The 18,509-nt window shown below is 42.8% G+C and overlaps 1 protein-coding gene across 3 annotated transcripts in view; it reads left to right on the top strand.

Moving 5' to 3' along the window:
- cacna2d4a (calcium channel, voltage-dependent, alpha 2/delta subunit 4a) overlaps window positions 1–18,509 on the top strand; it is an 80,584-nt gene that overhangs the window by 58,115 nt on the left and 3,960 nt on the right. For 2 of the 3 annotated variants that reach the window (XM_070992509.1, XM_070992510.1), the window contains exons 28-35: window positions 9,213–9,274; window positions 13,625–13,639; window positions 14,136–14,180; window positions 14,424–14,486; window positions 15,496–15,566; window positions 16,673–16,748; window positions 16,838–16,890; window positions 17,847–17,902. In XM_070992509.1, coding sequence (XP_070848610.1) covers window positions 9,213–9,274; window positions 13,625–13,639; window positions 14,136–14,180; window positions 14,424–14,486; window positions 15,496–15,566; window positions 16,673–16,748; window positions 16,838–16,890; window positions 17,847–17,902 — 441 coding nt within the window. Of the gene's footprint in view, window positions 1–9,212; window positions 9,275–13,624; window positions 13,640–14,135; window positions 14,181–14,423; window positions 14,487–15,495; window positions 15,567–16,672; window positions 16,749–16,837; window positions 16,891–17,846; window positions 17,903–18,418; window positions 18,440–18,509 lie in introns of all 3 variants that reach the window. The other variant, XM_070992508.1, reaches the window with a different exon arrangement.

The following is an 18,509-nucleotide window of genomic DNA, read 5'->3' as shown; positions in this document are numbered from 1 at the left end:
GTCAGTGTTGAGGCCAATAAAACAAATAATGCATGATTGATTACCTCATTACAATAGGTTTGTTTAGCTCGTGCACTAGCTAGGTTTGTTTTTTGGGGGTGAAGTTCATACAATATATATAAACCCAAAAATGTTGAACTACTCCTTTAAAATTCGGATACTTAAGTTCTGCCATAATAAAATTGGATTAGTGAGGTAATGAAAGAGGGGTGATCACACACACACACACACAGTACCATGATGATCTCCTTTCACATTATAAAAAATTGAGTAGGTAATTGAATTTCACACCAAATTAGAGGCACAAAATGTCGCCACTTTAATTCCTTTTTGATGTGTTTGACGAAATGTTCAATGTGAGCGCAAACTGCCATGTAAACATTCTGAACAGAAGAAAGAGCCAAGCGTTTTGCATTCACTCTTTATTCTCTATCGCGCACACACACACACACACACACACACACACACACACACACACACACACACAGGAACATGTTTCGCCCTGTCTCTCCACTATGAATGATTTAGTGAGCGTGCCTCCAACAGGCCTGCTCAAGAAGGCTGTGAAACTAGGTTAACTTAAGGTAGGCTCTGCTGACTTAGAAGGTCCACACACACTTACACCACCGGCATCAGCTGCACTTATTTCCATTTTAAAGAAACAGGCTACCCATTCAACACTCTGTCACTTCTGTTCTGTCACCTGCAAACAGCTAAATGCGGGTGACAGGGTCCTCTGTTCATCTTTTAGCTGTGTCAGTGGATTTCACAATAAAAGACACCCGTCAACACAGCTCTGTGAACGGGTGACTTCATTCCTCTTTTATTATGTTTAGAGTGTAGTGTTTGCTCCTCAGGGAATGGGGTACCTGCTCAACAAATTTGCAGCTGTATTCAGAGTGTGTGAGTGTGAGTGTGTGTCCTGTCTGTATAACTCAGAGCTAGTTAGTGCGAGCCAGCGCGTGCCACCATTTTAATTGAAAATATCATGTGGCTCTGCCCATGCCCGCGCCTCCGTCTGCATCCTTGACGTTCAAAAAGTTGCGCATGAGAAAGTGAGAGAGAGAGAGAGGCAGATTATGGTGAGGGAGAGGAGGAGGATGAGGGAGGGTGGTTGAGTCATCATCCTTTTCGTCCAATCGCAGCCCTCTGCCTGTTGCTTTGGTAACGTGATGTCAGTGCAGCCTCTGGCGACTCCTCTGAGGTTAGCGAGCTTCAGCACAGAGGTGTGTGCGTCTGTGTTCTTCTGCCTCTCGCTTGAAGTTGTCACTAAACACAACGAACCAAGCTGAAAGGTTTAAGGTCAGAGGTCAGATTTGATTGGTTGTCAGTTGTAAGCGTTAAGTGAGCTGAGGTCAGGAGGATGTTCTAACATGTGTATGTGGGTGTCTGTGCTCGTGTGTGTACTTTCTTGTGTGTGTGTGTGTGTGTGTGTGTGTGTGTGTGTGTGTGTGTGTGTGTGTGTGTGTGTGTGTGTGTGTGTGTGTGTGTGTGTTTGTGTTTGGGTTTATTTGTGTATGTCACATCCCGGTTTAAATGGTTCTTTGAATGCACATTCTTATGTTTCTCTGCACGTGCTGGTGCGTCAGTTGGTGTGTGTTCAGACATCAAGGATTTCTATTCAAACTGATTCTTGCAACCAACTGTTGCTGAACTTTTTTTTCTCTCTCAGGTGTCGACCAGAATTTGCCATAACTCCTTTTACTGGCTGGATCAGTGGTTGTTGCCTGGCAACATCAGTTTATTGAACAGTCTTCATCAGAAAGTCATGGGATCTGCTCAGGCTTTGTTGAACATAGCACTGCTGCTTTTGGGAAACACAAACAGTAATTTTGGTATTTGAGTTGAAAGGTTACTCCTCTGTGTTTGTGAAGTGAGTGTCTTTTTTTTTATTAGTCAGGGTCTTGAAAAACTATGTGGGATGGGAGATATTAGTCAGATAAAGGATGCCCTCATCCAGAGTGAACTGTAGAAGAATCTTCAGTTCCGACACTGTTAACTTTAGAAGAAGAGGTGCACTGATGCCAGTCCTCCAGTATAGTATTATGATATTGAAATATATGCTCATTTTGAATCTGATGGCAGCAACATGAGTAATGATAAAAGGACAATAGCAGCATGATTTCTGCATTTTAAACTTTTGTGTACTCATTTACCCAAATAAAACTCAAACGTTTTAGTGAAAAATCCAAATTTAATTGCTAAAAAAATCTCCCAGGCAGTTCACTTCACTGCGATCGGTGTTTTGCCGCTCTGCATGCATTTTCCACTCAATCCATGCACAGTTCATTAAAGAATAGAAAGAGCAAAAGTTTATTTACCGATCAGAAAAGGAACATTTGAGGAAGACTTGAGGACAGTTTTTTATTTGACAAATACGACAACTTGAGTCTCCTTCCCCTCCCCAATTTCAAGGAATGCGGTAGAAATGGTGCAGAGATGTGGAATGTCATGTTTGCGTCCCTGCAGTTTTCTTTCATCAACAGCAGATCACAGCAATAACATAATATCCATAAATTCTTTAAATCATTACAGAAATCCCTCTTTGCCCGTGCCTTTATTGTTATGTTTGCATTTCTTATTCATGCAGCATTCTTCTCAGTATTGAGCTTTAATGCTGTTTGTCATCTTCAAGTTGTTTTTCTTTTTGGCCATGCAGTACAAGCGAAGCGAGATGCAGATTACAGGGTGAGCCGTATGGACGATAGCTGTTTTTTCACAGGGCCAAACAGTCACATATTAAAGAGGATGGAAAGAAAGATGTGGTAGAAAACAGGAGAAAAAGACTCAAAAAAAGAAAAGATGTTCTCAACCGCCTCTCTCTCTGGTCCATCATATAGATGAATGTTTGACATTTGCCCATAAAGACTACAATTATGTGTTTGTGTGTTTGCGAGGGAGTGAGAGGAACAAAGCACAAGTGACATTTTTAAGTGAGAAAGCTATAATCTCTGCATGTTTGTGTTGGTATGATTGTCAGTGTGTGTGTGTGTGTAGAAAGAGACAGTCAAGACAGATGCATGACAGCCTTTGACGTTTGTTCAGATAAACAGTAATCTTGCAGTCCACACTTGGTTCAAACACAGAACACATTTTAAGATTTCGAAGTAGGCACAAAATGCATAAAAAACAGATTTTGTGAATCAGTTGCTTTTGCTGATATCAAACACACACAAGTGGAGTGAAGCGAACACACAGCTAAGAAAATGCTTCCTTCCTGTTGAAGCTTTTAGCTTTAAGAGTCACTTAATACTCTTGTTTTTGCTGACCTCCAAAAGAGTAGATGTGGATTTTAAATTAAAAGCTGGTGCTCAATGATTGTTAAACACCCCCCCCCACACACACACACACACACACCATCCCTAAAAAGAATGAGAAACACACGTACTCTCATGCACGCTCACGCACCACCATTTGATCTCACGCACTCTATTATTGATAGCCACGCTCTGTTGAAATGAAAGGGTTTCCAACTCATAACATTATTAAAAATCAATTCATCCTCTTTCATCCCCTCCGCTTTTCGTCTTATCCTTTTCCTGCCCGCCGTGTCGTCCCTCTTCATCCCTCCATCACTCTCTCTCCCTCCACCTGGACCACCTGACTCCATTACATCAATTGATCTGGTCCTTTGATTACAATGCGTGTGCTCTGTTGATGACCTGTATCTCTGCATGTGTGTCTCTCCATTTTTGGTTGATTGTGTGTGTGCGTGTGTGTGTTTATGTGTATGTCCTTCATTCCTTTGGTCTTGAACTCTTTTCTTCTCTCTCTTACTCCCTTGCTGTTTTCCAATTTTGTGTTTATTATGTCATTTTAACACATTTGTGCTAAAGCATACTCTACTGTGTGTGTGTGTGTGTGTGTGTGTGTGTGTGTGTGTGTGTGTGTGTGTGTGTGTGTGTGTGTGTGTGAAAAGGATGAAATGACCTCCTCACTAGTGGCCTTATTTTCAGTGTCTCCTCTGTGCCCAGAGACGTAGCCATTGTGTCAGTTTAATTTATTGACTCTGTTGTGTGTGTGTGTGTGTGTGTGTGTGTGTGTGTGTGTGTGTGTGTGTGTGTGTGTGTGTGTGTGTGTGTGTGTGTTCCTTTATATTTAGCCTCGACTCCAGGGTCTTGCTAACGGAACCATCAACACCAGCTCTGCACTCTGGTCATTTAACACAAGCTGACCTCCTGTGCCATCTCAGTCCAGCACACACTCTCACACACACACACACGCACGCACAGTCAAACACACTGTGTGATGTCAAAAATGCGCGAACACATGCCGGCACCCATTTATAGAACTGCACAGTCACCACACTGTGTGTCAACAAAGTAAAAACAGACAGACAGACAGATAGATGGATAGATATTCTTCTTCCACCATCATCCCCCATCCCTCTCTTTCTTCACAGTCTGTCAGACACTTGACACTCTTGCTGCTCCATTTAGCAAAAGGCCAGCAACTCTTCACCTTTCCCTGTCTCATTCAGTCGCTCAGTTCAATTATAGTAAGCTTTAGTGGCAGGACTATGCCGCCCTGGTTCCTACGAATTATGATTAATAGCTGCATTATGTTCACAAGTGTTTTTTTCCGAGGGCCACAGAAGTCTTTGGAAAGTGGTTGGAGTGGATGGTGGGTGTACAAAGCATCAGACTGATGGAGACCAGGGGTTGTGCCCCACATCCTGGATGTGGTTAGGTTTAGGCTACAAAAACACTTTGATTTGGAAAAGAGGGTGTTTTTGGTTAAATATACTGGAGGGAAAGAACAACATCCTGCCATATGTCGCCATTGAATTTTTCACTATTTAACCAAGACAACAATCATTCCCGGACCAACAACTGGCCGTTTAAATTGTCTAGACGTAATTGTAAAACGTTAATCACGCTTCATTTGTTACAAGCGGATATTGTCAGAAAACCAAATGAGATACTTCATATAGCAAAATATTTCCTTATTATGTTGATAAAAATGTAATCCGGGCAGCATTAATTGTATTTCCAAATGTATTAGCACTTGCAAATTATTGTAGCTTTCAGCCTGAATCAGCTACCCGGCCTGTTCACTGCGGTGGATGTGTGCTACCGCTACTTTCTCTGCCATTCTTGTGACTAGCTGGCTATAGCTTTGGTGATATATCTGCCCAGCCTTGTGGGAGACTCGGGTCATTCACAATGAGTGCACATGCAGAGTTGTGGAACTCGGCAGGTGTGTAGGTAGACAGGCGGGTTGGTCATCCAGTCATTTCATCCAGGCCAAATGAGATGCTTGGTTGGGCTTTTTACAAGCCTCCATGTTTGTTTCTGTTGTCCTGGAGTCTGTTTACCATCGTCCCAGTCCCCCTTTTCCTTTCACATTCTTTCTCTCCATCATTCACAGTTCGCATCCCTGCATCTCTCATCCCCCTATCTCGTTAGTGTAATAACCAATTAACTCCAGCTCCTGGTTGCGTTAATTTTTTATTTATTTCCTCATTAATTCATTTCCTGTTGAAAGCGCACTCCACTGTGATTGGCAGCTCACACTAATTGCAACTCAGACTGTGAGTGTGCAAGATACGGTCTCACACACGCACACACACGCAAGCGCACATGTTCAAGCTCGTCAGCACACACACATCCACGCTCTTCATTGCATGCATGCAAGGTCATACATATTCTTGTATACACACTTGTATGCAAACTGAACACACATCGAGTTATGCTTGCTAGCTGTTAGACACATTATGGAAAAATAACATCTATTACGACACACACACACACACACACACACACACACACACAGGGATCAGTGTGATGGTTTTAATTAGATTTGGCCTCCAACTCAGAGTGGGAAAGAAGGCAGATTACTGCTGCCCTCCATAATGGCCTTCCAACACTTTATCTGAGATTACTGTGGAGGGAGATGACTTCAAGGTCACAAGCACTACTGAGGACAGATGTGTAGGATGAAAATTTCACAAATCACCAGTCGTATATCCCATGTGCTTTTTGACATTGATTTTGCATCCTTACATGTGATATTTTATCATCCGGGGGACAAAATGACAGATCGCATGCATTGTAATGTATATTTTAACACTTTGGACATTTTTGAACAGCCGTCCTGGAGCTGTATGAGCAGATAAACAACCCCCCAATCAACTAAACCAACTTTTCTGTGTACATGGCTGATTACAGGCTGATTACGGCCATGATTTGACTGATTTTCAAGAGATTGGATGGAATCCACGGCACACACACACAAACCAGACATGCATACAGAGACTGGACTGATCCCCATGAAGACGTACAGCTCATAGTTTATTCTTGCTCTCACTGATCCATAATGCATGGCCTAATAGCATCTCACAAGCATAATTGAATGAGATGTGTTGAACTTTTCAGCCAATAGGTACGGACTGAGAAGAATTCACCATACCAGTGTGTAAGATTTTTCAAAATTCCATGGAAAAGTTTACACAGTTTGGTTTCATAACATTTCATAGTTTTATAGGTAGGGGTTTTGCTGGGGACACGTGGACTTTATATTTCTAAAATCCCAGCAACAAAACTGATGGACTGCAAAGTGATTAGCTGTGATTAATGATCCCATACACTGGATCAGTAATGACCACGGCATGACTAATCCACTTCAAATATTGTTTCTTTGTCAATGCGATTATTCAATTCACTGTTTTCAATATAAGTCAGATGCATTCAGTCATGCTGGGTTGCCAAGTGATCTTTTAGTGGCACAGCAGTTTCTGGTCTCATGTTACCATCCATCCATCGTCTATACCCGACTATCCCTTCTCTGGGTTGCAGGGGTGCTGGAGCCTATCCCAGCTGTCATTGGGCGAGAGGCGGGGTACGATAGAGTCACCACTTAACCTAATGAGCATGTTTTTGGTCTGTGGGAGGAAGCCGGAGTGCCCGGAGAGAACCCACGCATGCACGGGAAGAACATGCAAACTTCACACAGAAAGGCCCTGCCCGACCCGGGGATCGAACCGGTGACCTTCTTGCTGTGAGGCACGCACACTACCTGCTGCCTCACCGTGCCGCCCGGTCTCATGTTACCTTACATGAAAATGAAATTGAAATCAGAAATTGGATCAGCGTATCCCAAGCTGTGGTGTGACGTATTTGTGATTTGTAGTGAGTAGGGTAAGACATAAAGCACTACTGGCACGGTCCTTTGATGTACGGCTGAGGTCTGACATTAAAGCACTAAATGTGTCTAAATCTATCTTCAGCTAACAAAACAAGTCCCTTCCTCTCTGCTCTCTTTTTTCCTCCCAGCCAGACCTGAAAATGACCAACCCATAAACTAATCTCCCTCATAATAAAGCCTCCCTGCCACCTGACTCCATTAAAGTAATTATTCTACTGCGTATATTTATTACGGCAAATGATGACGTGCATGTGTGTGGTTGGGTATTAGTGCAGGCTCTGTGAGGGGAGGTGGGTGTGTGTGTGTGCGCGCAGGCATTTGTGCTTATATGTGTTTTGTGTATTGAGAGCACCGCGGAGGCTTTCCCTGTGTGGCTGTACAAAGCACGCTGGGAGGAAAACGCTGAGTCTTTGATGCTAATATGAAGTGTCATATCTTCCCTCGCAGTGTGTGTGTGTGTGTGTGTGTGTGTGTGTGTGTGTGTGTGTGTATTTGCTGTGTGTGTGGGTGCATACAGTATGTGCACTGAGAACTTATGCAATTACAGTTCCTTTTTGCATTACCACGCTGACTAAAATGCTGATGGACGTTGCAGCCCTAAGCTGACACAAGCAATCGTTCTGCCGCCGTGTGTGTGCGTACATGCGCGGCTGAAACATGTACAAACACACACTAATTCTTGGCTTAATGTTTTGTGACTGGCAGTGCTATGTTGTAGGCAGAGGTCGGACGCACACATGCGTGCACAGACACACACTGTCTAAGAATAGTCGGTTCACACAGCGGTGCTGAGGCTCAGAAGGCCAGTTACTGTAAAAGGATTTTCATAAGTTGAGTTCTGAAGGCAGAGCTGATCTGTACAGCAGGTCCTCCTCTACTCCTCCAGCCTGAGAGCCGAGAGAGAGATATAGTCTCTCACCCTGGGACATTAATCGGCTCATTAATGTTCTTTCTTCTAAACTGCTGGAATTAAAGTTTCCCTCTCCATTTATTGCTGCTACAACCATTACTTCTAAAGGAATCACTGCTTAAACTGAACATATTATCACAGCAGTGATGCCTATGACTACCAGTGCTGTTACTAATACTATTCATATATTTCTACTAGTCCTACTGGTATTACTACCACTACAACATCAAAAGTGTTATCACACTACTCACTCACAGTGCTGCTATAAACTCTTCATATCAGACAGAAGTGATTGCAGCATGAGGAAAATGTGCACTATTAAGCAATTTGGAAATCTTTAAGTGTCAAAACTGAGACAGAGCCAAAGTATATAGTTGAATCTCACATGAAATTTTTTGGCTTATGTGATTCTCATGTGTATGAATCAAGCGGCAGCCTCCTGGGCTGAAAGTAAAGCGAACACGGAAGAGCCAAAAACTGCAGTTCCTGGAATTAAGGCTTACAGTTATGCATAATTATGGGCACGTCTGCTTTGAGTGCCAGCTAGCTGCTAGGTTTCAGCAACCCGCCTCAGCTCCACCCATGCTCCACCTCTTTGCCCATTTCTGGATTAGCTGAGAGTCAGTCAGACACAACAGCTGGAGCCGCTGTCCCTGAGCCTCCCAATGGCTTTGTGGAAACCTACGGTGACATCCATGTTTTACACAGTCTGTGGCATGAATGCTTTTGCTGCTGCCTCGGCAAGAGGAATGACAGATCTTGAAAACACACAAACCGTACAATGGGAAATGGGTAAACAGGTAGAGGAAAAAAGATAATAACACCGGAAAGATCATGCTGTGCAGCCACAGGTGGTGTACATATTTTTCTTCCCGCTTTCATGTCGTTGCCATGACATTTCAGCGCTAATAATGCAATGGAGAGAGGTTTGGAGTTCAAAGCCCTGCACTGCTCTAGCAGAGGTGTTTCCCTTTCACTATCCATATCCTGTGTGTGCACTACATCTGCCACATCCTCCATTATAGGTGTCCTTTTAAATCGATTTAAGTTCAAGTTTATTTTACTGCACTTAATTCACCCCTCTCTCCCTCTCCCTCTCCCTCTCCCTCTCCCTCTCCCTCTCCCTCTCCCTCTCCCTCTCTGTCTCTGCCCGCAGCCATCGGTGTCCAGATGACTCTGGACGTGATCGAGTCCAGATTCTGGGCCATCGTAGCACAGGTAAGCACAGACGGACCTTTCACTGAATGAATCCTTCATATGTGGGATTGAAGGAAAGAAAAGGAAAGAAATGCGACAGTGACAATAAGGTTGCTAAAGAAAAACTCTCTCTTGAATATGACAGCATGTTCGTGCTTTCAAGTTTTCAGTGGATGTCCTTCCATCCATCTTCTATACCACCTAACCCCTTTCAGGGTTGCGGGGGGGCTGGAGCCTATCCCAGCTGTCAATGGGTGAGAGGCGGGATATACCCTGGACCGGTTGCCAGTCGATCGCAGGGCAACATATACACAGACAACCATTCATGCTCACACTCACACCTAGGGGCAATTTTAGAGTCACCAATTAACCTAACGAGCATGTTTTTGGTCTGTGGGAGGAAGCCGGAGTGCCTGGAGAACCCACGCATGCACGGGAAGAACATGCAAACTTCACACAGAAAGGCCCTGTCTGGGGATCGAACCAGCAACCTTCTTGCTGTGAGGCACACGCACTACCTGCTGCCCCACTGTGAGGGAATGACGAATGTCAGGTTGCCCTGTGCGCTGTTTGGGAATTACATGCCGTGATGATTGCATTGTTGCTTTGCTTTTTTTCCATTAGATTTCTATTATTTTGTTTGTATTTTTGAATGCCCACTATATGACAAGTCGATTGCAGTACAGTGCTAGCACTGATTAGAAATATTTGATATATTTACGGATAGAGCCGTTATAGTGCTTTTGGAGTACAAACAACACAACCGTGCTGTTTTTAAGTTAACTGAAGAATAGTACCATCCACCACCTCCACCCCCTGCTGAGTAAGGACTCCTGTATCTCCCAAAGTAATCAGTCTAAAATTGTGGACATCTGTGCATCCATTTGATTCTTGCTGGACCGCTCTCATACGGCACCTTCACCACTTTATTTTTCATGCCGAATGAAAGGACTGCATTGAAATGCTCTGATTACTGACTCAGTGGGAAACGGCTCGTATCTTTTTACTTGTCGGTTTGATTGTCAAAGGCTGTGTTCCTGATTTGACTTTCAGATTTCACATTTACATTGTTGGCATTAACCAAACGCCACGTTGCCATGCATACTGCTAAGTTTCTTGTTAAATAGAAGTTATGGCTATTGATGAATACGCTGTCTGCTTCATGGGTTTAACCTGTGGTAGTTCTGTATTCAGGATATCCTTTCAAACCACCAGGCCATTCTGACACCATTTATTACTGTATGACAAGGAGTCAAGGATTATTATAGGCTCTTTTTCTGCTCCATTAGTTGGTAATTACAGCTTTTAAACTTTGTTTAATTCAAAGCTTAATGCAGTGTTTTCCATATCACTGCACCCACCATTAAAGGGGGGGCTTATCCTGCCTAAAATATTATTTTAAAAGATTAAGTGTCATCATTACAATTGTTTTCAGCTGCAATTTTTACGCGCTACACAGAGGATTTCATCAGCACTGCTTTCAGAGGAGGGCCTTCGCATCCCATCAGCTCTCCCACACCTTTGAGGACATTTTATTCAAGAAGAACTTGCTTAATTTGGCGTAACACCTTTGCTGTAGCAGGTGTTTGATAACTTGGCTGCTTCCCTCTCTTGCTCCCATGGCTATAAATGACAGCAGTTAAAAGAGCATTAAGGTTGCCGGCTAGCTTCTTCATGATGGATAGCTACCACATCGAGGCTGAGCAGCCCCCAAGTGGGTTTCTGTGAGTGTGTGTGTTTGTGTTGGTGGACGTGTGAAGACGAGAGCACTATTTATGTGTATGTGTCTATTAATGTTCATGTCTGTCATGTTGACAGGGACCATATGCATGACCATCTGTGCACTAGTGTGTTGTTATGTCCATATTCATCAACTAGGAAGTCATTAGCATCATTTGCAGTAGCCTTGTTATCCACTAGATTTATGCTGTATGGAAAGTCATCTCGATTCCCAACTCTCTCTCTCCTCCTGCTTAAATTCTCAGTTTCCTCTCCTCCCATTTCCTTTCTTTCCCTCAATACTTTCTATCCTCCCTCTCTCAGCTCCTTCACTCCCTCCTTCTTCCCTTGCCTCCTCACCTCAGCCCTCCCTCTCCTCCTCTGATAGCTTACATAATCGTCTTATCTACCTGTCAGGGGCTCACTGTCAGGCATCTTTATTTCATGGGGTTTGTGTGTGCGTACGCTCACAGTATGTGCTTGTCTTGACTGTGCATGTTCATGTGTGCTCCTCCACGTGTGTGTGTTTATGTGTGAAATCTTCTCTGTGGCCTATTTAAAGTGTTCAGCTCCCATGGGGGTGAAGATGCTGTACCTGCTATAAATCCTAAATGAAATATCTGCATTCTGGAGGTCACATGGCAGCCACAAATATTTACCTAGAAAGACTTCTACCAATGGGGTGCAAGTGTTAAAAGAAAGAAAATGTATAAGATTGCATTTTGTCTTTAGGTTTCCATCATATTGGCAATTCAATTTATTGTGTTTATGCAATGTTAATGGATCATGCATACACTGAAAAGTATTGATTATATCTGACTTTAATTGTACTCCATCATTAGATGTTTGAAATATTTCGATCACGATTTTCAATTGCTCACGTGATCAAACTCTGCACATAGTCCTTAGATCTCAGGGGAAGAGTTACATAAGCGAGGGAAACCTTGTCTGACCTTTCAGCTACAGTACAAGGTTGACTACCTTAAAATAAGATGTTATTAGTTGATGAATTATGAATTAGTGAAGGTAAGAACCATCCAAATGTTAATGGGAAGATGTTCTGACATCACTGTGCAGCACACTCTGCTGTGTGTGTGTGTGTGTGTGTGTGTGTGTGTGTGTGTGTGTGTGTGTGTGTGTGTGTGTGTGTGTGTGTGTGTGTGTGTGTGTGTGTGTGTGTGTGTGTGTGTACATCCATGGTGTTTAAAAGGGAAAAAGTGAAAGAGAAAGAAACAGGTGTAAATGTGAAGGAATAAGAAAAAGAAAGACCTCATCACTCTGCTCCGCTGACACATGATGTTCCCACCCTGGTTATATCTGTAAACCCACAATTTTATGAGGATGCATCACGTTAAGATATACAGTGTGGATCCTACAGTGTGATGTGAGCACCCATACGTCTCTCATAGTCCATTGCTGCTAAATTTCGTCTGACAGCGAGTGGAGATGCAGTGAGAGGCTGCGAGGTGATAGTAATGAGAATCAAAAGATGATAGATTTACTGCCATTCACACCCTGACACGTCCTTTATCTCTTGGACAAGTCTCAGCTGTTTATTCCTGTCTCTTTAATTCCATATTTGTTTCTTGCTTATTGCTCGTGATGGCACTGCACAGCAACTTTTGAAGTGTGAAATGAATAAATGTCTGTATTCAGGAATGGAGCGGCTTTCTTTAAAATGCATTTATGCACTTTGATGATTTGTAAATTCAGGTGATGTAGCTTAGCAAAGCACAGTGTGCAATAGTGTGCAGTGTCATGGTTATAATACCAACGCGGTGTATTATAACTGTGTTCAGCCTCGTCAGAAAGCTCGCTCTGATGTTAGAGGTAAAGAGGCTTGATGACAAAGCTGTTGCTTATGGAGGGGATTTTTGGCTAAAGCTACATGAATAACACCTACAGGTTTCACTAGCAGATCTTAAGGCTCAGATTTTTAAGACCTATAGTAGAATATTTAGATAAACACAATGTAGTTTCTTACAAATGTCTGTCCCCCATGAGGCCAACAGCATGTGGGGAAGGATCATTTCTGTCAGGCCGCTCACTGAATTGTAGTTTATTTCAGGAGGCAGCGATGGGAAGCGGAGAGAAAGACTGACACTTGGCTGTAATAGGATTGAAAAGGATGACAGAGTGTCTCATTCACACTCGGACACGCTCTATATAGCCTGACCGTGATTTCGAAGACATATTGTCCATAGACACCATACCGTAGATATGAGACGTGACCTTAAAGTCATGAGGAGAACTATTCACATTAACTCATGATCCCTCCACTGATGAAGGAAAGTGTTAGGAGGTGAAATTTAGTGTTGATGGAGAACTTTTTGTCCACCTGCAAAGGCTGATGTATAGTAAATAAATCCTATTATGACCATTATTATTTGTCATTTCATGGATGTCATTGATTTATTAGATTTCTTCAGGCCTGCTTCAAATCCTGTTGAGGCTGCAATGAAAAATCTGCGTTCTTGAAGGATCTGCAAGCTTTCATCCATTCCTGAAACACACACGTTTGACTTTGTCAACAGCAAACCAACAGCGAGAGTCAGTGAACGAGCTTACACATCACTGACTGAACTAATGTTTCCCTCCCTTCTTCATCCTCTCCTTTTATCTCTCTTTGTTCCTCTTTTCATGTCCTCTCAGCCGAACGACACGGATGTAAGTATGCATCATTTCCCCTCGTCACTCTCCTTTTCGCACAGACCCAAATTTAACATCTTCGGCACCTGCTGAGCTCTGTGAAGTCAGCTTCACACTCCAGTTAAAGCAGATTACACACACACAGTCACGGACGTGCTGAGGTGACAAGTGCAAACTTGCTATCGAGACACTCGTGAGCCCGTCGCAGGTAGATGAGACCCACGAAATAACACCTTCTCACCTTATCAACACGGACGCCTTTTTCTCGCGTTCACACGTACATGCGCTTGTCTACGCCGACACATGTTCGAGCAGAACACCTCCGCAGGCAGAGCGTGTGTTCAACTCGTTTCCTCACGCACACAAACATGCCCTCTTCTAAACACTTGACAGAGATTATAACACATATCACACTTCCAGTCACCTGCACTTTCACTCTTAGAGAATCTTTCCTTGGCTTGTTAATGGTGAGACACGAGACGTATTCTTTTCTTTGTCTCTGTCTGTCCTCCAGTGTTCTAATATAGAGGGGATTTGTCCTCTTCGGTGTGACAGCCTTGTGAGTATATCTTGCTTTTTGTGCGATATATAGTGAATATAAATTCTCAAGCTAGCATGAATTGATGACTTAACTGTGTCATATCTTGGTATTCAAGCTTTTTGCAACTATATGGAGCCACAAAAGTAAAAAAAAACTGACCCGTGTTGCTTTTAATGATATGAACGATTGTGTTTGTTATCTTTGTCGCAGATCTTTATTTATGTGAGTAATTGCTTTCGCTGTCTCTGTCTCTCATTCCAGGACATCAGCTGCTTTGTGATTGACAATAATGGCTTTGTCCTCATTTCTGAACAGCGCAATGATGTGAGTTCACACACACACACACACACACAGAAATATGCTTTCTAGACTTTCTGATCCTCGGCCTGATTATTTTAGAGCTCTCGTGCCTGTTAATTGATTCATTGCCTAACAAGAAAAGGAACACATTTGGAATACTGATCCACAATATTCTGTGCCTTTTATCTCACGATCACTTAAATGTTCCCGTCGTTCAGTGAGAAGTCTCGCCTCTCCTTCTCTGCACCACTGTTAACAAGCAGTGCAGACATCCTGTCTGTGGCCGGGACACTGCGTCCAACCGGACAACGTCCAGCTCGCTATGAATAGGACTCAAAACCACATGAATTTGACTTTTTGCATGTGCCATTGCCTTACATAATCTCATTTGGTTGTTAATGTTAAGAACAACTTCAGTGGCCTTTGGGCCCCAAAAAAATATTTCAAGATGTGTGTTTTTTACACCCCAGCAGTGAAAAGATGGAGTCATAATATTTTTATATATTCACATTTTTAATTGTCAACCTTTTCCCACAGTAACTATCAATGATAAGCAGTAAAAATGAATCAGTACTCATGAATCACAACAACTGTATAAGTAGCTCAGCCTGCAATTATGCAACACAGCAAATCATAAGCAAAGCAGCAGTGTGCCCTGTAGTTTTACTGTACAGTCATAGTTTATGGTGAGGGTTTTTGTTTTTTATTCTGCTTTTTACAGGAGGCAGCGCTCACCAAATCTGATTTAAAAAGGATTAAACAAACGAGATTTAAGATGTTAATAAGTGAGGTTTAGATGTGATAATCTATGGATTTGTTACCTTTAGGCAGCCGAGCTGAAAAAATGAGTAAGTGAATTTCCCAAAATGTTGACCTGTTCTTTAAATAGATACCTGTAGGGCCCGTCTCGACTGAGTGAAAGAGATACAGCAACAAAAAAAAATTACTGTTAAACAAATACACACACTCACTGGATGAATGCCTGATGATGCATTTCACACTGAGGTCATAGTGCCTTTCTCTTTTCTGATAGGCGGGAAGGTTCTTCGGTGAGATTGATGGATCAGTGATGACCACGCTAATCCGAATGGGCATGTTCAAAAGGTAATGTCTGGTTGTCATTGCCTGGCTGTTCGCAAAGGACAGAGGGGTTAATGGGGGTCCTGATGGGGGGCTTTAAGAGCCCAAGCGTGTTAAACGTCATATAAACTTCTCTAAATCTCTTGAAGCCGCAGTGCCCCCACGCTGCAAATGTCACGTGCCATATTGTGTCTCATGCGCATAACAGCATGCATTTGAGTCTGGCTCTTGAATTTGATTACATGCTGTATCACAAACAGACGTAGTTGTTGTTGTGCCTTGTCTTAACCAGGAGGTTGGCTTGTAAATGTTTTCCATTTACTTTTTGGATCTTGTACGCCTAAGCCATGCATCAGTATGCGTGTGAAACATAGCCTGAGGGCATGCTTTACTATCATTACAGCGACTCAAGAGCTTTGTTTTTAATGCTATAGAACGGGAGAGTTTCTGCCCTGTGCTGTTCAGTATACGTGCAGAGGGTAGCTAATTCACCCACCTCTGTGTTTGTGGTACAAATATCCCTGCTTTTCCCTTTCGCCGCCCTTTGAGCTTCTTTGACTGCTCTGGATTTTTCTCCCTCTTACTTTTCGCCCATCTTTTATGTTTGAAATCTCATGAGTGATGTGCTATTTTTAAACGGCTAAAACATTTCGTCATGCTTCATTTGACACAGGATATTACATAACTGGTTTTGAGCATGCATGGACTTCAGCGGCTGTGTGTGTGTGTGCGCATTTGCAGTCTGTATGCGCATCCCTCTGCAAATTTGTGTATTTACATCTTGTGCTTCTACCTGCACAAAGACCAAATAGTGTAGTAAAATAAGACAAAATCAAAATACTGGCTCAATCTCCTGTTTAAAAAGGAAAACCATCCAAGTGCTGAGATGATTTTCTCTCGGGTTTCTTTCTTTTTAACTTAAGTCAGGGATCAGGGTTTCTACAGAGGTTAAGCTCAGCTATACGACACTGTGTGTAATCGTCTCTGCGGGGTCAAGGAATCGATATAAGCCAGTGAAATACTGCCTGAAGAGCAACACCAATTGCTTTTGTGTGTGTGTGTGTGTGTGTGTGTGTGTGTGTGTGTGTGTGTGTGTGTGTGTGTGTGTGTGTGTGTGTTTGTCCCTTCAGGGTGTCCTTGTTTGACTACCAGGCCATGTGTAAGATGAACTTGCACTCCGTCAGCAGCGCCCGTCCACTTCTCAGTGTACGTACAGTACGCTCACGCTCTATACAATGTTATTAACAATATGTCCAGTCAATTCTGCACTAACTGTACTTTGTTTATCTCTTCAGCCGTTCTATGGTTTGGCTTCAGCCCTCAAGTGGTTCCTCTCCAACTTCCTTCTGTAAGTTTTGCTCTGTGGCAACCAGAATATCAGCACATCTGTTCTTTCTGTAAAAGTATTGGAAAGTTTTTCTCTTTATTGACAACACAAAATCATTATAGTTAGGGGGCTATGTTTCTTTGCTTCCTTGCCGGGAGTTAGATAAGACGTTCAATACAGCTCTCGTATCTGTATGGTAAATATGAAGCTGCTGCCAACAGTCAGTCAGTTTAGCACAAACACTGTAAACCGGGGGAAACAGCTAGCCTGGCTCTGTCCCAAGATGACAAAAAACGCTTACTTCATCTACTTAGTCTAAACGTCATGCATGTCCGTTTCATTTCTTGACACAACAGACCTAAGCTTGGCTACGTTCAGTAAAACCACATCATGGCATTTTTGCAGTCTGAACATGTTTTTTATGGATTAAACAAACCAGGCGTGACATGTTAATTAGTGAGCTGTAGAGATGCGAGTAGGCGGATTTTCTTACCTTTCAATAGAGCCTGGCTGAACAGAGCTGCGTCCCTCTTTTTCCAGTCTTCATGCTCAGCTAAGCTAACCGGCTGCAGACGATACCTTTATATTCACATGAAAGCGAAGACGTGTCTTTCCCCAAAATGTTGAACTATTTTCTGAAAAGTTATCACCCTGAATTGGAGCAAGGGAAGTTTATAAATGGATGTCTTTTCATGAACAGCTTCAGCTTTTACAGTAGTGAGTTCATTAGCTTCATTAGAAAAAACAAGCTGGTCATCCAGTTTAAAAAAAAATAAAAAAATACAGCTACCAAAGATACCAATTACTGCTGAATATCTTGAGGACCCATTTTAATATTCCCATGACACAACTTTGGGTCCTGGCCCAGTTTCTGAAAGCTGCACGCAATCTGCTTGCAATCTGCTTTGGTCTATAACGATGGCCGCCTAATTGACTCCCTCTCTCTGTCCACTCTCCTCTTCTCTCTCCTTCCCAAGGTTTCTCCTGGAGTTTAATATCTGCGGCTTCTGGCACACGGAGCATTTCGCTGACGGTGAGCTCTACAAGAAAGAATGTGGCCAGTTAAGGGTCAAAATATGCATCTTTATGATGAATGTCCCTCAATATGTGCTGTGAAATATGTACTGTGTATTCTGCACATCATAACCTGCAGTATTTGCAGTAATTTGCCTTATAAACCAATTCCTTATAAACCTTTCAAGAAGATTCTAAAGGGAAATTAGGAAGTCTGGGCTAATAATACTCACCATCAACCCTTCACTCACTCAAAAAAGCCTCATAACGTTTTCGTCATGTCGCTCTGTGCTACACCTCACCACGAACTGGTTACAGTAGTTCAATACCAGTTAACACTGTGAGTTGTGTGCAGCATCGATCACCAGTCTAGAGGTCATTACCGAATAACAACATCGTGTGCTCTGATCCTCTCATCACTCATCTGCCTCTGTCTCTCCATCAATCACACGATCACCCTCCTCATTACTCCGCCTGTCAATCATCCACTCTTCCTCTTACTCCACATCATCATCATCATCACCTCTCCATTCAGCCAAGCCATCTTTCAGCGTGTGTGAGTATCTGTCTTGAAGTGTTTTTTTTGTTTGTTTGTTTTAGGGAGATCAGTCCTCTGCTAAACTACC

The sequence above is a fragment of the Chaetodon trifascialis genome, chromosome 22 (assembly GCF_039877785.1).
Source record: "Chaetodon trifascialis isolate fChaTrf1 chromosome 22, fChaTrf1.hap1, whole genome shotgun sequence".
Taxonomy (NCBI): Eukaryota; Metazoa; Chordata; class Actinopteri; order Chaetodontiformes; family Chaetodontidae; genus Chaetodon; species Chaetodon trifascialis.
The sequence above is the reverse complement of the archived record's forward strand: the minus strand, read 5'-3'. Positions and strand labels throughout refer to the sequence as shown.